Source organism: Protopterus annectens, chromosome 3.part1, assembly GCF_019279795.1.
Source record: "Protopterus annectens isolate FY-2018-M chromosome 3.part1, PAN1.0, whole genome shotgun sequence".
In the NCBI taxonomy this organism is placed as follows: domain Eukaryota; kingdom Metazoa; phylum Chordata; order Ceratodontiformes; family Protopteridae; genus Protopterus; species Protopterus annectens.
Window position 1 is genome coordinate 1,530,100,156 of NC_056732.1, and position 25,783 is coordinate 1,530,125,938.

A 25,783-nucleotide genomic window follows, 5' to 3' on the forward strand; every position below is an offset into this window, starting at 1 on the left:
GTTTCAGTAATTTTGTTTGGAACAAAGCTAGCTAAATAATTATTATATTCAGAGCTAGTATTTGGATGGGTTGGGGCCTATATTTCTTCATAAGTATAGTAAAAGACTTTACACTATCAAGTTATCTTTAGAGACAACCATTAGGTTCATATGTAATACTAAGCTGTTGATCTGGTGGACCAGTTGTAGCTTTGCCACAGAATCCCAAATTGAATTTACCATGATATTAATTAATAACAGACCCTCAGTGGAATGAAGTACTTTGTTCCAAGTTTTGTCCACTTTCCATATGGGCATAAGGAACCAGATTAGAGGTATACCTATGATTCCTATCCAGTCATCCATGATGTCCTTCCATTTCACTGTTGCAGTATTCATTACATTAGGGATCCCCTGCCAAGGGTGGCCTGATGTCGGGCCAGTATGCCAAAGCCTTTAGGTTGCTTTAAGGTAGGTAACATGTATGCTCCCCATTAAGTGTAGGGCATAAAGGTGACGTCCAGACTTACCTTCCTCAGAACTTCTTTGCTACCAGTCTGAACGCCATCTCTTGATAGTCACCGAGAACACCCATTTTGTTTCTGGTTCACCAAGCCGTTGCAGATAAGTGCCCCATTGGGGGGGGGGTTATATCTTATCTTTTATTTTATTTTCTGTTGCCTGTGGGGGTTTCATGTCATTCAAGAAGGGTAAATGCCAGTGTGGGAGAAGCTTCCCCATGAAGACAGTCACAAGCAGTGCTTGTTTTCCTTCGGTGCTTTCCATGACCATATGTCTTGTTCAATCTGTCATGCCTTTGTTCCCAAGACCCTCCATAGTAGGATTTTTTTGTTTGTCATTGTATGTATAGAATCAATGTCTTAAGCTCTTGGCTAAAGATGCTATGGAAGAAACTTACTGTTCCGAGGGGCAGCCGTTCGGGAAGTAGAAGGCCAAGAAATCTAGGGCGGATTCTTCAGCTGTGCAGCCTCTGCTGGATGTCTCTCCCGAGGTGAGTAAAGCCTGAGGGGTTGCTTGGCTTCATCTGTGGATTCTTCGGCTGTGACCATTTTGGCGGCGGGGATCCAGCCTTAGGCATGTCCTTGTAGACCTTGCAGATGTCCTCATTGGATGTTCAGGGGGAACCACGGCTGATTATTTCCGAGGGGTCTAGGAGTGTTCCTCAAATTTTAGTCTGAGAAGAAATCCCTACTTACATTATTGAATGCTGTCTGGGGTCAGAGACGCCTACATTTCATAAGGCAGACATCCCCTTAAAGAAAAAGCAGAAAATTAAATATATTGCTCTAGCTCCTAATGACCCACAGAGTGAATGGCAAAATTTCACTCGGAGGTTGTTTAATGCTTTGATGGCTTTAAAACCTCCTCAGGGTGTTTCTGTCCCAGCTCCTCCTTGATCCTCTACTCCCCTTAAAAGACTCTGAATAGGATTCCTCTGAGGAGGAGGTGGATTCAGATGAGGAATCTCTTGCCTTCTCCTCTCAGAGTCCCCTTCCTTTAGATTAAGGAACTCAGGAAGAGAAATCTACTAGTCCTGATACTCCTTTTTGAGGAAATTTATTTTGGGGACACAGTCTCTAGAATGATGGAGTTTTTTAAATGGGATGGTGCTAAGGTTTCTGAGTTGCAGAAAAGGTATTATGAGCTCCTCCAGATAGATTTCCCCAGGCCTTCTGCTGTCCCTCTTGTTCTGGATGCCTTTTCTAATACTCCTGTCCCCAGCCCCCTGACCCTCCAAGAAACCTGAAAGGTTTTTTAGGGCGCCTGAGGACTGTAAATTTCTTTATTTATAATTACCGTTCTGCTGCTCCATCAGTGGTATCTGTGGCTTCTGACATCTCAGTTGCTGCGTTCTCCTAAGTTTTTGCCTTCTGATAAAGGTAGCAGAACCATAGAAAGGTTGGGGGGAAAAGATTTATACCTCTGCTACTTTAGCTCTTATGGCGGTCAGTTATCAGACCCATATGTCCAGGTACATGTTGGCTCTTCTTGCTCAGGCCTGTCAGATAATGTCTGATCTTCCAGACTCTGAAGGGAAGACTTTTGCTCTTTCCATGTTAGGACTTCCTCCCAGGTGGCTCATCATTCCAGCAAGTGCAGTTATGATGCAGCAGATGCTTCCTCTAGGGCTGCTGCTTTTGGGTCTGTGATGAGATGTTCTTGGCTTTGGCTTTAACCTTTGCCTGATGATATTAAGGCTAAGTTGATGGATGCTCCTCTGGATAATAAACACTTGTATAGCAAAACTGCTGCTGATTTGTTTAATTTTCTTCAGGATAAGGGCAAGGCATTACAAGAACTTAAACACAGTCTTCTTTGTTCGGCACTTAAGTTTCAGAGAAATTACCCCAATAATCCAGCCTTTGTTCGTAGGCAATCTTGCCTTCCCCCAAGGACAAGAAAGGTGGGAAGCAGGCTCCTCCTGCTGAAGCTACACAGACTTCTGTGCCACAGAAGTCTCTTTTCCTGATAAAGCAGGTGATTCTTCCCAGCCACATTCCTCTTTGTCTTTGCCTTTCTCCATCTCTCCTTGTTTGTAAAGATTACTCAGGACCTCTGGGTTCTTTCCGTTATCCTCCAAGAGTATTTCATGGTCTGGAAATCCCTTCCCTCTTTAATGGGAGTTTCACAGCCCCTCAGGAACTGCTGTTCTTCTTCCCATGGGTGCTTCGGGATCTTTTGAGTTAGAGTACTATTCAAGAAGTTCCAGTTTCCCAACGGAGGAGGGGTTTTCCTTCAGAATATTGCAAGTACCCAGCAATGAGGGTACTTGGAGACCAATTTTAGACATCTCTCATCTAAATATTTTTTTGAAGGCTCCTTCTTCTTGAATGTTGCCCCTTCAGACTTTGTTCCCTTTTCTGTTTCCTCAGGCTTACATGGTGTCTGTGGATCTCAAGGATGCTTATCTCCATATCCCAATTCATTCATCATTTCAGGAAGTTTTTAAATTTCTCTGTTGCTTCCTGGAATTTTCAGTTCTCTGCTTTGCTCTTTGGCCTTTCTACTGCCCAAAGGGTATTCACCAAATGCCTCACTCCTGTGATTGTTTTTTAAAGGATAAGGGGGATCCAAGTCTTTCCCTACTTGGATGACCTTGTGTTTTAGGTATCCTCTCCAGGGACTTTGTTGCAAAACCTTCATTTTTCAATCTGCCTTCTGCAGAGCCTGGGGTTCACTATAAATATCAAAAAGTTCTTTCTGACTCCTTCTCAGGAGCATGTCTTTCTGGGGTGCAGGAACCAGACTGTTCCTATGCTGGCATCCCTGCCTCCTCCCAACGCCCTAACTCATTTGCTTTTTTCAGTCCCTTCTTCGTCTGACCTCAGCAACAGCAAGGATATATCTGAGAGCTCTTGGTTCAAGGCTTCCACCATCCCTATGCCCCCTTTTGCCAAACTCTACATGTGAAAACGTCAGGTATTTAAAGTCAGTTTGGCTTCAGCATTCTCATCTCCTCGATTTTTTTTAGTTCCTCTTCTTTCATGTCTCAAGCAAGAACTTCATTGGTGGATTCAGCAGTTGACTGTCAATCCACACCTGTTCCCTCTCAGAATCTGTTTGCAGATGCCTCTGACATGGGATGGGGAGCAGCTTTCGGCTCCCTAAGTTGCAGGGAGTCTGGTCAGCCTCATCAATAGAAAGACCTCATCAATGTCAAGGTGATGAGAGCTCTTCTGTTGGCTCTTCAGGTGTTTTATCCTCTTTTCTCCCCAGGGCTTCTCAAGGTGTTTACTGACAGTACCACAGTGATATGGTATGTCAGCAAAAGGGTGGGGGGGGGGGCAAGGTCTTATCTTCTTTGCTGGTTGGCACTCCTAGTGTGGGAACTAGCTGTCCATTATCAAGTGACTCTTCAGCCATTGTACATTGCTTCAGGTCAAAACATTGTGGCAGACTGTCTGAGCAAGTCAGTAACAATCCCACAAATGGATGCTTCACAGGGATGTGTTTCTGGACACTGTCTGCCAGTGGGGTGCTCCTCAGACGGATCTTTTTGCCTCCCGTCTGAACAGACAACTTCCTCTTTTTTGTGTCAGAGTACCAGGTCCTCTGATTTGGAAGGTGGACCCCCTCTCCTTTTCTTGGAAGGGGATTTTTTTATGCTTTCCCTCCCCTTCCCCTTATTCCAAAAGTCCTGTTCAAAATACAACAGGATGCTCCCATAATCTTGCTGGTGACTCCCTTTTGGCCAAGACAGCATCGGTTCCCTCTTCGTCTGCATTTGGCCAAGGGCAGTTATCACAAGTTACCTCAGAGGATGGACCTACTCGCACAAGACAAGGGATCCCTCATCCTTCCCCACCTGTCCACTCTTCACCTGACACTGTGGGTGATAGGATTTTGATTCCACATAGACAACCTTTTTTTCTGAGGATGTGCTTAGGGTCCTGCAGGAGGCTAGGAAACACAATACTAGGATATTGTACTTATTCAAATGGAAGAGGTGTTCTGTTTGGTGTCTTTCTCTTAGTCTGGATCCACTTTCTGTGGATGTTCCTTTTGTTCTCTCTCATCTGTGTGAACTGCTCAATGCTGGGTTGGCCTATTCTTCTGTCAAGGCCCACTTATCAACTATTTCTGCTTGTCTGCCTTTATCTCCTCCTTTAGCTTCTAGATTTGAAGCAAAGCAATTCCTTAAAGGTGTCCTTCATATTAGGCCTATCAGGAAGCCTGTTCCTCCTCCCTGGACTCTTAATTTTGTTTTAGAAAAATTGACCTAAGCTCCTTTTTTGCCTGCAGCCTCAACTTCTTTGCAACATTGCTTTTGGAAGACTGTACTTGTGTTAGGCCTTATGTCTGCCATACCTGGTGTCTGACCTTCAAGCCCTTATGGCTTGTCCACTATTTTTGGTGTTTGCAAGGACAGGGTGTCCATTTGTGCTAATCCTTTTTTATACCCAAGTTGGTGAATGAGTTGTCTGTTAATCAGTCTATTCATTTGACTACTTGTTTCTCTTCTCCACAATCTGCCAGTGAGAGGGTGCTGCACATGTTGGATGTACTTAGACTTATCCAAATAAAATCTGAGTTGTCTAAGACTTTTCGTAAATTTGATCAGCTGTTTGTTTCCTTTCATCATTGGTCCTTAGGATTGGCTGTGTCTAAGCAAACTATGTCTTCTTGGATTTCTAAAGCCATTTCTTTTTTATTATTCTTTTCATGGTAAGAGCCTTCCTTCTTCTGCTAAGGCACATTCTGTAGCTTCTTCTGGTGCTTTTTTCAAGGGTTTGAATACTAACTCTATTCTTGAGGCAGCTACCTGGACTTCTGTGCATAGTGGTTTTGCTAGGACAATCCATCCTGGCTTCCTAGAGACCTCTGCTGGTCCATTCTCTTCCCTTTCTTCTTCCTGAGCTTTGACACTCTCCCTATTGTAATGAACAATGCAACAGTGAAGACAAGGACATAGTATAATTGTTTAAAATCTTACTGTAACAGTAGATGTCCTTCTCTTCACTGTTGCAGTATTCACTCCCTACCTCTGCCCTGGTCCATTTCTCTTTTGGATGTACTGATTACCTCTGTACTCCTTGGACTGGGGATCCCTATTAAAATGAATACTGCAACAGTGAAGAGAGGGGCATCTACCATTATGGTAAGATTTTATGCAACTGTGCTTTACACTTAAAAGGCGTCAAGGTCTTTTATCAATATCTATCATGTCAGCAAGCCCTATTTGTCTTTTGGTGAAATTTTGATTTCTTGAGTGAGTGTTTACGATGGTGGTAGTTTTTTTGAATGTGTAGAACCACATCGTTTGAAGATCCATTAGCTAGGCAGAAGTCCCTTTTCAAAAGCTGATAGGAGACAGAAAAAAAGTGAGAGTGCTGATGTTCATCGTGCATACAGCTGCAGTCATAACAGATGGGTTCTCCTGCTGTCAGGCTGGTCCTCGGTCGGCCGAATTCCAAAGTCTAGGTCCGGCGTCGGTTGTCGTCGCTTCTTCCCTGACGTCAGTGCGCCAGGGGTATAAAAGAACCAGCCGACGCCATTTTCTTCAGTCTTTCTTGCCGCGGGGTGCCCGAAGCAGAAGCAGTTCGCAAGTGCCGGTCGGCCAGCTCCTGAAATTATGAAAATTTTGCAACCGAAGTCTTCTTGAAAGCTAAGTACCCGTTGAAACTTTTCTTGCCTCAGACCGATGTCAGACAAAGTTAATAATTGTATTTCTTGTGGGAAGCAAATACCGCATAAGGATTTTCATTCCCTCTGCATTCCTTGCTTAGGCCCAGACCACGACGTCTCGGTCTGTCGTTTTTGTGCTACTTTCAACAAACGCACCATTAAGCATCGGGCGGAGTTCGCCCAGCACTATTTTGGCAAAAAATTTAACTATATTATGTCGTCGGACACTCCGACTCCAGTTTTGTCTAAAAAACGCAAAGATAAGGACCGACACATGAGGTCCGCGGCCTCTACCGACACCACTCCAAAGCCGACTACAGGTGGTCCGGTTTTCAGCGAGGTGCCTACGCAGCCCCTGCCTACCGACGACACTTCATTGGCGGTGTCTTTTGTGCCCGAGGTCGCAGGCTCCTCGGCCCACACCCCGACTACAGATACCGAAGCCACTCTTGGTGGTGAATCTCAAAATGTAGACAGGTCTGCCTCCTCTCAAGGTGTCTTCAGACCTTCCTCTTCTTTTTCTATCAAGGCTTTCACTAAGTCTAAAGCAGCCATGCATCCTAGGAGACAAGCTCCACAGGGCCCTTCTCCAGGCCCCATGCCTAAAAAACAGATGCTTAAAATGGCTGAGGATTTGATTACTCTTATCAGGGCTTCTCAACCCCCCTCGGACAAAAGGCCCAGAGTGGAGGAAGAATTCCCCTCCTCTGACCAGGCCTCCATTATTTCAGAGCACTCTGATGAACAGGAACATTCTTACTCTCCTTTTGAAGATTCTGATGCTGAGGAGTCCATTCCCTCTGTCTCCCCCCCAGAGGATTACTCATTTGGGGAAACCTTGCATACCTTAAGGGAACACTTCCACTGGGAAGGCCAAGAGTACTCAGATTCCAAGAAAAGGCTTAGGGATTTTCTCTTGCTACCTCAACACAGGCCTCTGGCTATACCTCCTGTCTTAGACATACTAGATGATGTGTACTCGGAGGCCTGCCTTAACCCGGATTCTTTACCTCCAGCCCCAGTCAAGCCTGACAGGTACTACCGGGTTCCTGACTCACACCAATTTTTATACAAAAGCCATGCGGCTGACCCAGAAACTATCTCACAGGGCCCCAAGGGAATTAAGGCCTCCACTGCTAAAAACCCATTACCTTCCGAGAGAGATTCCAGATCCTTAGAAAGGTGGGGAAAAAAGGTATACACCTCGCCACCTTAACCATGAGGGCATTAAACTGCCAGTTCCATATGCTAAAGTACCAACAGTTTCTGTTATCACAGTTGAGAAGCAAAATGTCACAACCTGAACAACCAGACTTGAAGGAGTTGCAGGATTTGATGCATAGTGCAGAACAAGTGGGTAAACATACCTTGCAATGTGGTTTTGATGCTCTAGAGGCTTCATGTAGAGCTGCTGTTACAGGATCAGTCATACGTAGACATGCCTGGCTGAAGGAGCAAACCTTGCCAGATCATGTCAAAGCTAAATTACTAGATGCCCCTCTACAAAAGGATGTATTATTTGGCGTTAAAGCTGAGGAGGTATTAAAGAAAATGGAGGAAAAGGCTAAATCAATGCAAACAGTGAAAGATTTTCTACAGGTACAACCTCCACGTTTCAGTAGAAATTGGCCTTCCAAAAATTGGTCCTTTCCAGCCACAGACAGACCCCAAAGAGGTAGATGCAGGTGCCCGAGGGGCAGAGGGCAATCTCAAGGATCGTTTAGGGGCAGACAGTGGCAAGCTCCTACACAAAGAGGTGGTGAGGATAGTTCGCAGCCATTCAGAAAAGCAAGCCCAATGACTTTCCCCTTTGCATGCCAAGCAAGGCTCAAATGGCAGCACCCTTAGGCGGAAAACTGGCATTATTTTCAAAAAAATGGCATATTGTCACAAAAGACAAATGGATCCTGGACATTATAAACAGAGGCTACAGATTCCATTTTCACACCCTTCCAAAAATGAGAGGCATGCCAAACCTGCCACACAATCAAAGGGCAGAGGCACAGACAAATTTCAGACCTCATGGACATGAAAGCTATTCAAGAGGTACCTACTCACGAACAAGGTCAAGGTTTTTATTCCAGACTATTCCTGGTACCAAGGAAGGGAAAAGATTGGAGACCTATTTTGGACCTATCCATCCTAAACACATTTTTACTCGTACCAAAATTCAAGATGCTCACATTACAGCAGCTTCTTCCCATGCTGGGCAAGGAGTCTTGGCTGGTAACATTGGACCTCAAGGAGGTATACCTGCATGTCCCAATCAGACAAAATTGCAGAAGATACCTCAGATTTCTTGCAGGTTCAACCCATTATCAATTCTCTGCATTGCCCTTTGGCTTATCTACTGCGCCCAGAGTATTCACGAAATGCCTGGCATCAGTAATTGCCTACTGCAGACTTCAAGGGATACAAATATACCCATATTTGGACGACTGCCTGATCCAAGCGGACAGCAAGCACATACTTCTGAAACATCTGGCTTTTGTAATAATGTTGTTGAATTCTCTGGGATACACAGTCAACAAGAAGAAATCAAGGCTAATACCCTCTCAGAAAATAATTTTCCTGGGTGCCAACTTGGACACAAACACCCAGATGGCCTACCTCACGCCAGAGAAGCAGGGGCAACTAACTCAATACTTCAGGAAAACTAGCAAATTTCACCAGGCTGACTTCAAGGAAAATCCTGCAGGCTCTGGGATTCATGGCATCTTGCATCCTACTAATCCCATGTGCAAAGCTGCATATGAGGAAACTTCAATGGTACCTGAAAAACCTATGGTCTCAGCACAGCCACAGTTTGGAAACAATAATACCACTAATTCCATGTCTTCAAAAGGAATTTCTGTGGTGGGCTCAAGCATGCCAAACAAACACAGGTCTCCCATTCTGCAAGCCTCAAGCAAATCAAGTCATCACAACAGACGCCTCGGACTACGCCTGGGGGGCGCACATGACAGATCGGTGCATTCAGGGCAAATGGTCCCAAAAAAGAAAAGCACCTTCACATCAATCAGAAGGAAATGCTAGCAGTAATAAATGCTATTATAGCTTTCAAAGACCTTCTGCATCCAGGTCAACTATTGATAAGGACAGACAACACCACAGTAATGTGGTACATAAACAAACAGGGAGGAACCCATTCATACCCCCTATGCAGGCTGGCCGTGTCACTTTGGAACATGGCCCTGGAATTACAAATCGAACTTCAAGCACAGTACTTGCCAGGCATGGAAAACACGCTGGCAGACAACCTAAGCAGAAATATGACAGATCCACACAAATGGAAGTTGCATCCTCAAGTTTTTACAGAGATAATTCAAGCATGGGGAAGGCCAGACATAGATCTCTTTGCCTCCCACAAAAATCACCAATTGACAAAATTCTGCTCAAGGACTTTTCATCCACAGGCCTGGAGAGTGGACGCTCTCTCTTTCAGTTGGACAACAATGACAGTTTATGCCTTTCCACCTCTTCGTCTGCTGCCCAAAGTTCTACTAAAAACCAGAGCAGACAGACCAAAGATGATTCTCATTGCTCCAGACTGGCCAAGACAGCACTGGTACCCACTCCTGAGGAGCCTGACGCATTCCCCTCCTTGGACCCTACCTCTAATGCCTCTTCTTCTGACTCAGCACAGCTTCAAAACTCTTCACAGTCAGCTGAAAACACTCAATCTGGCATGGAAGATTCCTTAACATCACAACAGACCCTACTCTCCAAGGAGGTGCAGGATGTCATTTTGGAGGCCAGAAGGCCGTCTACTAGAAAAGCTTACTCCATAAAATGGAAACGGTTTTGTGCCTGGAATGAGAAAAAGGGCCAGAATCCTGGAAAACTGAATTTACCTCAAATATTACAGTATCTAGCTGAGCTGCTAAGCAGTGGACTTTCATTCTCCTCCATCAAAATCCATGCCTCAGCCATTTCTGCAGAATACAACACTGATCCACCTTTATTCTCTCACCCCTCTTAAGACAGTTCCTCAGAGGGGCTAAGAATATAAAACCCCAAGGAAACAACCAATACCTGCTTGGGATCTCAATTTCATTCTAGAAAAGCTGACCTTGCCTCCTTTTGAGCCAGCTACCTCAACAGATTTGCAATATTTGTCCTGGAAAACAGCTTTCCTTCTGGCTATCACCTCAGCTCGTAGGGTATCGGAACTACAAGCCCTCATGGCTGTGCAGCCTTTTATCATCTTCCATCAGGACAGAGTTTCCTTACGAACCAACCCGTCCTTTATGCCAAAGGTGGTATCCAGGGTAGCTTTGAATCAGGCTATACACTTACCTACCTTTTACCCTAATCCTCAAAACAAAGGGGAGAGACTACTACATTCCTTGGACATCCACAGACAGCTGCGTTATTATTTGGACAGAACAAAGCCTTTCAGAAAATCAGAACCGCTCTTTGTGTCCTATGCTATAGGAGCTCAAGGGAAGCCAATTTCCAAACATACAATCTCAAAATGGATAGCCCACTGCATACGCTTTTGTTACTCTTTTCATGGTAAAACTGTACCTGCAGGCATCAGATCTCACTCCACAAGGGCCACAGCCACCTCTGCAGCTTTCCTCAGAGGAGTTCCTACCAAAGATATTTTGGAAGCAGCCACTTGGAGTTCTGTGCATACCTTCTCCAAGCACTACCACCTACCTTTATACTCCAAAACTAGAGCAGGCTTTGCCACTGCAGTCTTTCAGGGCATTCTGGCTCCTCCTAGTTCCACCTAGTGCCTACCACCCCTTTCTTAGCTTTGGGATTCTACCCATCTGTTATGACTGCAGCTGTATGCACGATGAACATAGTACAGTTTTGTACCTACCATAAATGTAGATGTTCGAGTGCTAAAACAGCTGCAGTCCAGGTTTCCCTCCCTCCTTCCCCTCTTGGGACAAGCCTATTGGCTAACACCTCCTCATACAACCTGATTGGGGTATTCTTTTATGGTGTATTTTCTAGCAACTACTGTATTTTGATTATATTGCATTGCTTTATTACACAAATTTATGTATTGCCTTCCTTCTGGGGGCACCTGACATCTGGGGCAAGAAAAACTGAAGAAAATGACGTCGGCTGGTTCTTTTATACCCCTGGTGCACTGATGTCAGGGAAGAAGCGACGACAACCGACGCCGGACCTTGACTTTGGAATTCGGCCGACCGAGGACCTGCCTGACGGCAGGAGAACCCATCTGTTATGACTGCAGCTGTATTAGCACTCGAACATCTAGATTTATGGTAGGTACAAAACTGTACTTTAGTGGTGAGGGTAACTCAAGGAGGACACGTCCTTGAGCCTGTTAGTAAAGAAATGCTGTGATCTATTGAGCTGGGTTATATGCTTGGATATGTACATACTAAAGGGGGTGTTATACTCTGTGTTATTTGTCTGATAAGGGAAGGATTGAGGGAAGTGAAGACTTCACTGGATTTAGAACATATACTTCTGGTGATTAGTCTAGTTAATTATATAAAAGAATTTCCAATTTCTGATGTACATTCCATAGCTGAGCACAGTGGTGATGAGAACACACACAGCCAGTGTCTGTTGCACAGCATTTGTCTAAGTGTAGAAATAATTAAGCATATCCTGTAGCTGTTATCAAGTCCTTAAACTAGAGCATAGATGATAAGCAGGTATGTGTTGTACGTGTTATAGAATGTTTTTATTGTAACAGTGATGAGCATGCATGCCCATTGTATGCCACAATTCACAGTGTGACAATATCAATGAAGGTGCCCACGCCCCTTATGACAGATGCAGTTTTTATGGAGTATTCACCTATGTAATAATAGTAAGCATACTCAGGTTTGTTAAAGGACACAGTGCTGTATTTTTTTTTAGCATTTTATTTGAGTTTGTGGTTTAAGCACCACTTGGAAGTGTTTTGTTAGGTCCTCTTGGAGAATCTCAAGGTCAGTTGAGATATAAGAGCTCTGAGTTTACAGTAACTAGCAAATATCATCATTTACAGGCCTTTTATGTTGGCTTTGACATCAAAAAAGTAGATACTAAAGAGGAGTTGTCTCATGACCAATCCCTGCGGGACACCACTGATAATTACTCTTTTAAATGAAAGTGCTTCTCCAACATGAATGGACTGGGCTCTCTTTATGAACCCATTTGCTATCTAATGGGTAGTGTAGGAGTTTACATTCAGTTGTATTAGCTTATCAATGATGCCAGAATGTTGGAATGGTTTCAAAGGCTTTGCAATCTCAGGTATACAGTGTGAACCAATATGCCCAAGTCTAATGATTTGTTCAGAAAAATCCACCAGATTTAGGAGGCAGGATCTGCCTTACCCAAACTGGTTAGCGTCTAGGTTTGAAAACTGCCTATGTCCTTTTTAATTGGTTTCATATGCTACACTTTATTGCTTTAATGGTAAGGTTGGTGAATTTTATAGGTCTGTAGTTTCCTGGGTCAGTAGTGGGTCCCTCTTTGTGGAGTGGAATAACTACAGCTGATCTCCATAACTCTGCCACAAATCCAGAGGAGAGACAAAGGTTGAATAGACTTAAGGATAAGTCTGCTAGACAATGTTTGGTGCTGACAAGAAAACGGCCTAAACAGCCTAGCATGTTGTCTGGGGCCCTGGAGCTAGTCTTCTTAGACTTTGAACACTTAGGACTTGATCAGAAGTGACTAGGGGGGTGGATCATCGAGCTAATGTGCTGAGGATAATTAAGGGAAGATAGAGTAGTAAAGGTTGAGCTGAGGTTGAGCTAAGTTTATTTGCCAGTATGTTGGATGTGCCCTCAGGGGATAATATGTGGTGTTATTAACTCAAATTATTTCTAGATATTGCTTCTAAGGTTTTTGACAGAAAGCTTTGTGTTTGTGCTTAGCAAGATTGTCAGTTCCCAATTTGTACTTGTTTTTGGAAGGTTTGATTTTCTTTTTAAGTTTGTTGTTAATCATTTTGAGTTCCTCTCTATCCGATGGTGTATTACATTTGCTTTTATGGGTTGTTGAGTTTCTTCCTCCCTTATTGTAATTTATTACTAGGGTTCCAGCAAATGGATTTATTCTTGAATTTGTCAGTATATTTATACCTTAAATGGACTGATGCCATGCAAGGTTGGAGGCGGACACAGAACTTTTCTGTAAATATGGGATTGTGTGATGTGGGGTCATCAAGGTTAGGAAGGTGTTTGAATTTCATCAGGTAATCAGTTAGTTGTAGTAGATTTGCTTTGTAGTAGACTCTGAAGAAGGAGGGGTTACAAGGTAACTCTGGTTTTGCACTAAAAGTAAGTGTTACTGCACAGTAGTCAGATTTGACCAGTGATTTGGGATTGGACTAGTTCGTCCAAGGAGTTGGCATTAATGAATTTAGGAATCTTTGTACATAATTATTTGAGGTAAACTAGCAGGGGCAGCACTGCACCAGGGCATGCAGAGGCATGTGTCCCCTGTAAATTTGTTTGCCCCAGAGAATGCCCTGTCCAGCACAAGATGACTTATGCAGCTGCCTGATGTTGACTCTGGGGCCTCTTAAAGGTTTAAAAAATTAAAAAAAAAAATAAAAAGCTGTCCCTTCCTTAAGCTAAAACAGAGAAGTGTGGAAGCTATTGCAGTGTGGTCTTTAAATCCAATACCAGTCTTGTCCTTTGAAAAAGCTAATGCCCATGTTGCAACATATAGTACATAGGAGCACATGTGCATATGTGTTTTGACCTTGGAAGTCGGGTCATATAGTTAGACCTTTCTATTACCTTGCAGTCAGAGTCACACACTGAACATATGGGCATCCCTCAACCATTTTTCTGTTAATATTAGTTATTAGCATTTCATAGTTCTTATTTTTAAGAAAATGTACATAAAAATCTTTTTCATTCTGTTTTCTCCCCTTCTTCTGGTTGTTTACCTTCAAAGGCAAAATATTGTTTGAGTCGTAGTTCAGATGTTCTTCATCTCACATTGCTGCAGTCCTTACATATGGGTAGTCTGCTGTCCTCGGTCGGCCCGAATACCAAAGTATTAGGCTGACGTCGGTCAAGGCGCTTAAAACTGACATCAGGACGTCAGGGTACAAATGCGCATGACCGACGTCATATCCTCAGTCTTTTTTGCCGCATGGTCCGATGCAGAAGCAGCGTTGCAAGTGCCGTTCGGCGTTCTGAAATTTTTCGAGTTCGGAGTTTCAGACCGAATCCAAGTTGGCTAAGTACCCCGTTGGGGAATATTTTGGTTTTTTCTTGCCTCAGTGTATTACCAGATGTCAGAAAAAGTGAATAATTGTATTTCTTGTGGGAAACAGATACCGCATAGGGATTATCATTCTTTGTGCATTCCTTGTTTGGGGCCTGAGCACGCGTAGTCGGGTGTCGCTTTGTGCTAGGTTTAATAAACGCACTATTAGCGAAGGTTAGATTGTGCTAGGCTGGTCTTGAAGCGGTGCAATTATAATATGCCGCCGGATACTCCGCCCGCTTCTGAAGAAGCGCAAAGACAAAGCGGTTAAACCCAGGCAAGATGAGTCGTCTGTTCCGGACGCCGGTTCTTTAGAGGCTTCAGTGGAACCGGTAGTTCCGATGGAGGCTTCTCTGGAGTCTCAGGGGGAGTCTTTGGTTTTGCAGGATGTGGCCTCTCAAGAGGCAGGTCAGGCGGAAGGGGCTTCTCAGGTTTCTGTACTCCCCTCCCTTCCCAGGGTGGTTAGACCCTCTCCTTCTGTTTCCAAGGCTTCTTCCAGAGGCAGGCCAGGTTTAGCTTCTGTTGGTGTCAGTCCTAGTTCAGCAGGGTCTGTGCCTAAGAAGCACATGCTTAAAATGGCAGAAGATTTGATTACTCTGATTAGAGGTTCTTTGCCCCCTCCTGAGAAGAGGCCTAGGGTGGAGCCAGAGTTGGAAAGTTTTGAGCAGGCTTCGGATGTTTCAGAGTCTTTGGCTGAAGACTTGCAGGAGTACTCTCCTTATTCTGATTCTGATGCAGAAGATTCCACTCCTTCTGCTTCTCCTCCAGAGGATTTTTCTTTTTCAGAGACACTTCATTCTATGAGGGAGCATTTTAAGTGGGAAGGTCAGGACTTCTCTGATTCACGGAAAAGGCTTAGGGAATTTTTGTTTTTACCTCAACATAGGCCCTTAGCTATACCCCCTGTTCTGGATGTTGTGCAAGATGTATTTTCAGAGGTTTCACTTAATCCTGATTCTCTGCCTCCTGCGCCTGTTAAACCAGATAGGTATTACAGGGTGCCTGAGGCTCATAAATATCTCTATAAGAGTCCTAGGGCGGACCCAGAAACTGTTAGTCAAGGACCTAAGGGGGTCAAGGCCTCTGTTGTAAAGAATCCGGTTCCTCTAGATAAAGAGGCCAGAGCTTTGGATAGATGGGGAAAGAAGGTCTATACATCTTCTACCTTAGCTATGAGGGCTTTGAATTGCCAGTTTCATATGTTGAAATATCAAAATTTTCTCCTTTCGCAATTGAAATCTAAGGTGGATGCTCTGGCAGAAGGCATTGACTGTAAAGAATTACAAGATTTGGTGCATGTCTCTGAACAGGTGGGTAAGCATTCTTTACAGTGTGGTTTTGATGCTGTGCAGGCCTCTTCTAGGGTGGCTGCCACTGGTTCAGTTCTTCGCAGGCACGCCTGGCTTAAGGATCAGAATTTATCTGACCATGTTAAGACAAGGATTTTGGATGCTCCTTTGCAGTCTGAAGTGTTGTTTGGTCCACCTGTGGAATCAGTCCTGAAGAAATTGGAAGACAAGGCTAAGTCTATGCAGACTGTTAAAGATTTTTGCAAGTTCAGCCTCCAAAGTTTAGTAGAAATTGGCCTGCTAAGGGGTGGTCGTATCCTTCCTCTGATTCTCAGTCTAGGGGTAGATCTAGCCGTGGTAGGGGCAGAGCTCAGAGTTCCTTCAGACCTAGAACATGGAGTTCACCTGCACAGTCTTGGTGAGGGCAGGGGCCAGTCCTTTCGTAAACAGGCCCAATGACCTACTTTTCAGCTGCCAGATCCTTCTTGCCTGGCAGCACCTTTGGGAGGAAGGTTGGCACTCTTCAAGGAAAATTGGATTTTAATTACCCAAGACAAATGGGTATTGGATATCATACACCAAGGTTACAAGTTTTATTTCCATACCTTACCTCCTTTCAAAGGCATGCCAGACGTTCCTCCTCAACGAAGACTAGAGGCTCACAAACAGATTTCTCTACTACTACAAATAGGAGCTATACAACCGGTCCCTCTGCCAGAAGTGGGCCTAGGATTTTATTCTCGCCTGTTTCTAGTACCAAAGAAAGGGAACACGTGGAGACCAATTTTGGATTTATCTATCCTCAACACATATCTGGACATTCCCAAGTTCAAAATGTTGACGCTACAACAGCTTTTACTTCTGCTGGGCAAAGATCACTGGATGGTGACTCTGGATCTCAAGGAGGCTTACCTTCATATTCCTATCAGGCCCTGTTGCAGGAAGTATCTGCGTTTTCGGGCTGGGACTTATCATTATCAGTTCTCTGCATTGCCCTTTGGCTTATCTACTGCGCCCAGAGTGTTCACAAAGGTTCTGGCTCCAGTGGTAGCTTTCTTCAGGCTACGAGGAATACAAATCTATCCTTATTTGGACGACAGCCTGATTCTGGCTCAAGGAAAGGACGAACTTCTTCATCATTTACAGTATGTGATGGCAGTGTTAAGATGCCTAGGGTATTCTGTGAACGAAATAAAGTCCAGTGTAGTACCTTCTCAGGACATGTGCTTTCTGGGTGTGAGACTGAATACAGCATCCCAGATGGCCTTTTTGACCCCGGACAAACAAAAGAATCTTTCTCTTTACTTCCACCAATTGTCTCGTCAGTCCAGGCTGACTGCAAGGACAGTCCTTCAAGCCTTGGGGTTCATGGCATCTTGTATTCTGGTACTTCCCAATGCCAAACTGCATATGAGGAAGCTACAATGGTATCTCAAAAATGTATGGACGCAGCACTGCCAAGATATGGACACTGTCATTCAGATAATACCTTGCATCCAAAAGGAATTTTGTGGTGGGCTCAGGAATGTCACCTAAACAAGGGACTCTCTGTGACCCGACCAGAGGCGAGTCAGATTCTAATGACAGATGCCTCAGACAAAGCTTGGGGAGCTCATCTGAATGGAAAGTGGATACAAGACACGTGGCCTGCCAGACTTCAACATTTACATATCAACTTGAAGGAGATGTTAGCAGTCCAATTTGCATTGATAGCTTTCAAGGATTTGCTTCTTCCAGGGCAGGTGTTGATTCTAACAGACAACACAACTGTCATGTGGTACATCAACAAGCAAGGGGGACACATTCTTATCCTCTATGCAGACAAGCAATGATTTTGTGGGAGACTGCTCTCAGTTTACAGCTGAATCTTCAGGCAAGGTTTTGCCAGGAGCACAGAACTCCTTAGCAGATGTGTTGAGCAGACAGATTATGGATCCCCACGAGTGGAAATTGGATCCTCATGTATTTCAAAATTGACAGTGTTATGGGGAACTCCAGACATAGATCTGTTCGCTTCTCCTCTAAATTACCAGCTGCCAAAGTTTTGCACAAAAGGTTTCATCCCACAGCTTGGAAAGTGGATGCTCTCTCATTCAATTGGAGCAATCTTCACGTGTATGCCTTTCCACCACTGCCTCTCCTCCCAAAGGTACTCCTGAAGGTCAGACAGGACAAGCCAACCATGATTTTAATAGCTCCGGATTGGCCTCGACAGCACTGGTACCCATTACTGAAAAGTCTGGTACGGAGCCTCCATGGCCTTTGCCTTGATTCCACACCTGCTGTCTCAGGAGAACAGTCATTTACTCAATGTCAAACTTCACTCTCTACATCTAACAGCCTGGCATATTCTGTTTTAAACCCTGGAGGGTCTCAACTTCCGCAACAAGTTTTGAATGTTATTTTGGAGGCCAGGAGGCCTAGTACAAGGAAAGTTTACGCTGATAAATGGAGGAGATTTTTAATTTGGAGTACAGCAAAGGACTTTGATGTTTCTAAACCTAATTTAAGTGTTGCTCTTCAATACCTTACTGAGTTATTGGACAAAGGTTTGTCCTTCTCCTCTATTAAGGTTCATGCTGCAGCAATTTCTGCTCACTATGACTGTGACCCACCATTATTTTCTCATCCTTTGTTTAAGCAATTCCTTAGAGGGGCAAAGAATATAAGACCCCCACTTAGAGCTCCTACTCCTCCTTGGGATCTCAATTTTGTGTTGGAGAAACTCACTCTACAACCTTTTGAGCCTGCAGCGACTGCCGAGTTGAAATATTTATCATGGAAGACTGCTTTTTTGTTGGCCATTACCTCTGCGAGAAGGGTTTCTGAATTACAGGCCCTTATGGCGGTTGAGCCTTTCCTAATTTTCCACAAGGACAGGGTATCTTTAGCATACTAACCCTTCCTTTATGCCTAAAGTGGTTTCTAGTGTGGCTTTAAACCAAACTATTCATTTGCCTACTTTTTATGCAAACCCCCAAAATAAAGGGGAAAAGATTTTGCACACTTTGGATATACACAGACAGTTGCGATATTATTTGAGCAGAACTAAAGGGTTCAGGCAGTCTCAGCAGTTGTTTGTTTCATTTGCTTTGGGTTCTCAGGGCAAACCTGTTTCAAAACAGACTATTTCTAAGTGGATTGGTATCTGTATTGCTTTCTGTTATTCCCATCATGGTAAGGAGATTCCAGCTGGGATTAGGCCTCATTCCACTAGGGCTACTGCCACTTCTACAGCTTTTTAAGGGGTGGCTACTAAAGATATTTTGGAGGCAGCTACTTGGAGTTCAGTGCATACTTTCTCTAAGCATTACCACCTTCCACTTTACTCTAAATCTAGGGCTGGTTTTGCCACTGCAATTTTACAGGGCATTTTGGCAGCTCCTAATGCTTTATAGTTTGCCATCCTCCCTTACCTCTGCTTTGGGATTCTACCCATATGTAAGGACTGCAGCAATGTGAGATGAAGAACATAGTACAGTTTTGTACCTACCATAAATGTAGATGTTCAAGATCCACATTGCTGCAGTCCAATTTACTCCCTCCTTCCCTCTGTAGTTAGAGGTGGTTGTGTGGTTTGGGTTGTGAATATTGTAAATATTGTAAATATGATTAGTGCAGGGGTGGTTGGTTGTTTTTTGCTGTTTTTTGGCTTTGGCCTTTCTTTTTAGGGCCTTCTGACATCTGGGGCAAGAAAAGACTGAGGATATGACGTCGGTCATGCGCATTTGTACCCTGACGTCCTGATGTCAGTTTTAAGCGCCTTGACCGACGTCAGCCTAATACTTTGGTATTCGGGCCGACCGAGGACAGCGGACTACCCATATGTAAGGACTGCAGCAATGTGGATCTTCGAACATCTACATTTATGGTAGGTACAAAACTGTACTTTTTATCAAACTTGTAAAAACATTAGAAGTGATTGATGCCCATTTTGCATATTTCACTTGCATTTGTCTTTTTTAGAACAATAGGGCTGCACTCTCCACTAGAACTGTGACTTCATTTTTGTAACATAGGCGTCTGTATAAACATGTAATTGATTTCAGGGGTGGCACTTTACTTTGGTGATTTCATCTGCAGTATGAAAACAATTACTTTCAGTAATTTGCTCTGTAAGTTTCTCATTCATTAATGTGGTCATTCTTTATTTTCACTACCTAGGATCTGAAAAAGTACTTTGACAGTTGTAACGGAGACCTAGATCCTGAAATTGTAAAGGTAAGTTACTTTGGAACCTTGAATCCTTTCAGGGTTTTTAGTATCTGGCATGTGGGTCCCTTGAAATTGAATCTGTGCAGCCTGAAACTTTGAAGTGCTTAAGGATTATTTACTGGTAAAAATGCAACACCAGGGCACCCAGTCATTTAATACAGTGACAAAGCAGCTGGCTGTGACATGGCATTTTATGGTTTCACGTGCATATGTAAAGTTGGAGGAAGGATGAGCAACCATTGGCAAGCTCCTTTTCCTTACAAAAAGCCTGACACTGCTAGAATGCCAAGTGGTGAGAGAAATATGTGCAGTTCAAGACCAAGCCGCGCATTTTATTTATTTATTTTATTTAAAGTTTGTTTACCAGGAATGTCTGACTTGGAAATAGCCAATTTTCAGAGGAGGCCTGGGGAGAAATGCTCCAGACACAGATGTTCTTCGTGTTTCACTGTTGCAGTCATCACACTTGGGTTATCCTGCAAGGGGTAGCCCTCAGTCGGCCCGAATACCAGAGGCTTAACATTTCTGCATCAGTTGCTGTTGCTCCAGGACTGACGTCAAGTCGTCGGTGGTATAAAATCAGGCAGCTGATCCCATTACATCAGTCTTTCTTGCCAAGGAGCCCGAAGCAGAAGCAGTTCGCACAAGTGTTGGTTGACTGCTACCTGAGTTTTCTTTTCCGAATTGAAGTTGAAGTCTTCTAAACCTAAGTACCCCGTTGGGGATCCTGTTTTCTTGCTTTAACCAGTGTCAGAAAAAGTTAACAATTGTCTCGCCTGTGGAAAGCTAATGCCACACTGAGACTTCCATTCTTACTGCGTCACCTGTTTAGGCCCAGACCACGGTGTCCCTCACTGTCGCTTTTGTGCTTTGTTCAACCCCAGAACTATATGTCGTCGGCCCCTTATTGTAGCTAAATATTTTCGCTCTCAGTCCTCGTATTCCGATATGGCTTCGGTAAGCCATCTGACTACCGATCTTCCGAAAAAACATAAGGGTAAAGACAGAGACAGACCGCACAGGTCCAAAACTGTCGACAATGCTTCCGTTAAGCTAGTCGTCAGTTCTCTGGTCCTCAGTGAGGTGCTTTCGCAGCCCCTGATGCCTGCTTCTGTGGATTCGTAGGTCGCTACCGAGACCCGTTTGGAGTCCGGTTTGCCGCGAGACTCTTCTTCGACTAAGGATCCGGCGGACATCTCTACCTTGGATGGGTCCGGAGCCGCTGAGCAGGCACCAGCTTCTGAGGAAGTTCTTTGCACTACCGATACTCAACACAAACTGACGACTTCTTCAGTTCTTTCTAAAACTACAGAGTTTCTAAGGCCCAGGGCAAGAATTACGCCTAACAAAATGACGACCCAAGCACAGGCACCTGCTTCCATGCCTCAATCTCAAATGCTTAAAATGGCGGAAGACCTTATTATGCTTATTAGGGGAAGCCAGGCTACCCCTTCCAAAAGAAAGAGACTTGTCCCCCAGTAGTTTTATTTGAACAGGAATCCGATGACTCTGAGGTTTCTGAATATGAAGACATGCAACCCCTCTCTGCTTATGAGGATTTGGATGCAGAGGAATCCATTCTTTCTGGCTTTCCTCCCAAGGATTTTTCATTTGGTGAAACCCTACATTCTTTAAGGGAGCATTTCCAATGGGAATGTCAGGACTATCCTCAGTCAAAAAAGAGACTCCGGGAATTCTTAGATTTACCACAGCACAGACCTTTAGCCATTCCTCCTGTCCTGGATGTTGTGGTTGATGTTTTTATGGAATCCAGTTTGACTCCTGACACCCTTCCTCCTACTCCCAGGAAACCTGACTGGTACTACAGAGTCCCTGACTCTCACAAATTCCTTTTCAAAAACCTACTGCTGACCCAGAGGTCATCTCCCAAGGACTTAAAACAACCTCAGCTAAGAATCCCACCCCCCTTAGACAAGGATTCCCGAGCTTTAGACAGATCGGGTAAAAAAGTATACACCTCTGCAACTCTTGCTATTAGAGCACTAAATTGTCAGTTCCACATGCTGAAATAGCAGCATATCATGGAACTCCTCAAACAAAAAATATCTTCCTTTCCTGCTTGTGCAGAAAATAAAGAATTACAAGAGATTATGCATTCTGCAAGCCAAGTTACTAAGCACACCTTTCTTGTGTCTTTGACGCTCTAGAAGCATCTTGCAGGGCAGCAGTCACTGGTTTTGTCCTTAGAAGGCATGCATGGCTTAAGGAACAGACCTTGCCAGACCATGTCAAGTCAAAACTATTGGACGCACCACTAAACAAAGATAATTTGTTTGGCACCAAGGCAGAAGAGGTCTTAAAAAGATGGAAGAAAAAGCTAAATCTATGCAGACAGTTAAAGATCTTTTACAGGTCCATCCTCCAAGGTTCAGTAGGCATTGCCCCTCCAAGCAGTGGTCCTTTCCGGCCCCTGCCAGGCCAGCTCAGCCCAGACCCAGGGGAAGCAGACCCTGCAGACAGCAGTCCCAGGGAATGCAGAGATCTAAGCAATGGCGTTCCTCCTCTTCAAAACAGGGAGTGCTAAGCCTTACCCCCTTATGGTAAGAACTCACAATGACTTTACACCGCCACCCCTTACCTCTGATCACCTGCTTGTGCCCCTAGGAGGAAAACACTCCTTCCATGCAAACAACTGGGCCTGTATTACCAACGACTGATGGGTCCTCAACATAGTGTCCTAGGGATACAAATTTTATTTCCACACTCTGCCAACCGCAAAAGAGTTCCCATATCTTCCTCCAAACTAATGGGCAGAGGCCAGAAAGCAAGTCCTTTCCCTGCTCTCCATAAGGGCAATACAGCATGTTCCTGCAGACCAGATAGGCCAAGCTTTCTATTCCGGACTCTTCCTGGTACCCAGAACAGAGGGCACCTGGCACCCAGTCCTCGAGCTATCCATCCTAAACAGCTTTCTGGTGATACCAACATTCAAAATGCTCACCCTCCAGCAGCTTCTTCTTATGCTTTCCAAGATGCTTGGTTAGCCACCCTAGACCTAAAAGAGGCCTACGCCTACCTACACATCCCAATCAGGGAATCTTGCAGGAAATATCTACATTTCATAGGTTCATAGGTAGGTAATAGGCTATTGGCCCTAGGGCCTATATAAGCCTAGCCAAAAAGGTACCCTGGCTTTCGCCACCCAAGAAAATTATTTTCCTGTGCCCCTGTCAAGCAGAACCACAGAAGTGATCCCTGGGGTGAATTTCCCATTACCCATCCAATCATCAAGATTTTTTTTGAAGAGTGCTAATGAGGAGCTCTGTTTGACATAGATAGGTAGTCTGTTCCAGAGTATGGGATGTCTCTGGGACAGGAATCTATCCCTCCAGCATGTTCTGTTTATTGTGGTGACAAGGTTTAGGTCCCTAGAGCATGTAGCTCGGAGGGATTGGGATTTCTTTAAGTGGAGCATGTCCAACAGTTCTGGGTTTGACATAGCTTTGTATGTTAGGCAGAGATCGCTTCTGAGTAGGCGATATGTGCCGGAGTAAAGCTGGAGTTTTTTGAGACGGTCTGCGTAAGGCATCTGTTTGAGACCAGTAATCCTCTTTGTGAGGTATTTTTGCAGCCTTTCCAGTTGTTGTAGATGTCTTGTGAGGTACATACCAAAAGGGGCATTGTACCCTATAATGGGTCTAATGAGTGATGAGTAGAGGGGAGCAAGGACCTCTCTTTTTCTGGATGAGAAACCTTTTGTGATGAGGTGTGCCACATAGAAGGATTTCCTGACCACTGTGGCGATGTGATTATCAAAGGAGAGACTACTGTCCACCTGTGTCCCAAGGTCTCTTATCACACTTTCAGTGTTAAGTAGACTACCACCTATGTGGTAATTCATGGGTGCAGAGTTTTTACCAAAGGGGATGACAGTGCACTTTTTGGCATTGAGCTTGGGACCATGTCTTTGACACCAGGCATCTGTCTCAGTGAGGCCCTTTTGTAGGATGTACACATCGTTAGGAGTTTCGATTATGGCTCCTAGTTTGCAGTCATCTGTGAATTTAGTTAGCCAAAGACCTTCTGTGTTAGCCTGTACTTCAAAGAAGTAGATACCAAATAGGAGAGGACCCAGGACTGAACCCTGTGGTACTCCACTTGTCACTGGTCTGAAGTCTGATTTGGAGTCTGCTACTTTCACAGTGTGGGTTCTGTCAGTAAGCCAGTTGGCAACCCATCTTGTGACATAGGGATTTATACCTAGTTTAGTGAGTTTATCTATAATTCCAGAGTGGGGGATGGTGTTGAATGCCTTGGCGAGATCTAGATAGGCTGTGTGAACCACCTTACTCTCATCTATGGCTTTGGTGACTACTTCAAAGAAGTCTATCAGGTTTAGGAGACGTGATCTGCCTTTTACAAACCCAAACTGTGTGGGGTCCAGAGTTTGGAGATCTCCAGTGTCTTTGTTTATGAGTTCCATGATGATACGTTCCATGGTCTTGCAGACGAGGCTCGTCAGGCTAATGGGGCGTTAGTTCCCGGGGTCTGTTGTGGCCCCCCCTTTGTGGAGTGGGATAACTGTCGCGGTGCGCCATTCAATGGGCACAAAGCCTGAGGTGAGGCTATGATTAAACATGGTACTTAGGTGGGGTGCCATTTCATTATGTAGTTCATGTAGAAGGCAGCCTGGGATGTTGTCAGGTCCCATGGATGCTGTGTTCTTGGCTTTGGAGAGTGAGGTTTTTACTTGTGCAGCCGTGATTACTGGAACTTTGCATTCTTCCGGTATAAAGATGGGCCCTTTAGGGGGTGAGAGGGGGGTAAAGTTAGCACTGAACCTGTCTGCCAGGATGTTGGCAATATCAGTTGGTTCTGTATATTTAGTGTCATTGTGCTGTAACTCAGAGCAGATCTGAGTGTTGCCATTGAGATTTTTGACATAGCTATAGAATGCTTTGTGGTTGTCTTTAGAATCAGTGGCAATTTTGTTTTCGTAACTAGCTTTGGAGGATTTTATGAGGGATCTCAACTTCTTACTGAGGCTGACCAGGGAGTTCCTCCAATCGTGGGATTTTACTCTTTTTTTGCAGCAGTTTCTTTCTTCTGTTGTAGAGTTTCTTTATGGCAGAAGACCGCCAGATTGGCTTCATTTTTTTGGAGGATAGCATCTTGGTTGTTTTAGGGATAGCACGATCCATGCACTCGTGTAAGTGCTTATAAAGTGCATTTGTGTAGGATTCGGCAGTCGTACCTCTATTGTCCATCTGCATGGGTGTCGTGAAGTTTGCCACTTCTGTCTTAAGAAGCGTGAAGTTGGCTTTGGAGAAATTTTTTATGGTTGTTTTCCTAATTGGGGGGGGGGGGGAGTGGGATGTGAATGTCTAGGGTGATTAGCTGGTGGTCGGATCTGACCAACGAGGAGCTGACCTCGTGTGGAACACCGGTCATCCATGTTAGTGATGACCTGGTCTAAGATATTGCTGCCCCTGGTGGGGGTGTGGATAAGTTGATCCAAGGTGTTGGAATTGATGATTTCCAGAAAACGTTAAGCAAAAGAGTTGGTACATGAGTAGTTTTCCCAGTTAATTGTAGGGTAATTGAAATCACCCATTATTAGAGTGTTGGGTTGTACCTTAATATTTTCCAGTGTATCAAGAAAAGAGGAGTGGGAATCCTAGGGCATGGTGGGGGTCTGTAGCAAGCTACAATCTGCATTGCGGTTTTGCCCAGAGTTAGTTGAACTTGGATAATCTTGGATGCATTATGCTGAGCAACTAGCTTGGAGGTGTGGATATCCTTAATGAATATGGACACGCCTCCACCTTTAGTGTTTCGGTCTGGGTTTGGTGGCCGAAAGGTGTGGTATGAATTATAGCCTGGTAATGCAGGGGTGCTCTCTGGAGCTTTGAACCAGGTCTCTGTCACTGCACAGATGTCAATGTTCTCCATTTTAAGGAGTGCCTCGAGTGAGTGCATTT

At 44.5% G+C, this 25,783-nt stretch overlaps 1 protein-coding gene across 1 annotated transcript in view; it reads left to right on the top strand.

Moving 5' to 3' along the window:
* CDK5 (cyclin dependent kinase 5) overlaps nucleotides 1–25,783 on the top strand; it is a 650,155-nt gene that overhangs the window by 133,704 nt on the left and 490,668 nt on the right. The window contains exon 5 of the mRNA XM_044067607.1: nucleotides 19,791–19,847. Within this exon, the coding sequence (XP_043923542.1) occupies nucleotides 19,791–19,847 (57 nt within the window). The remainder of the gene's footprint in view (nucleotides 1–19,790; nucleotides 19,848–25,783) is intronic.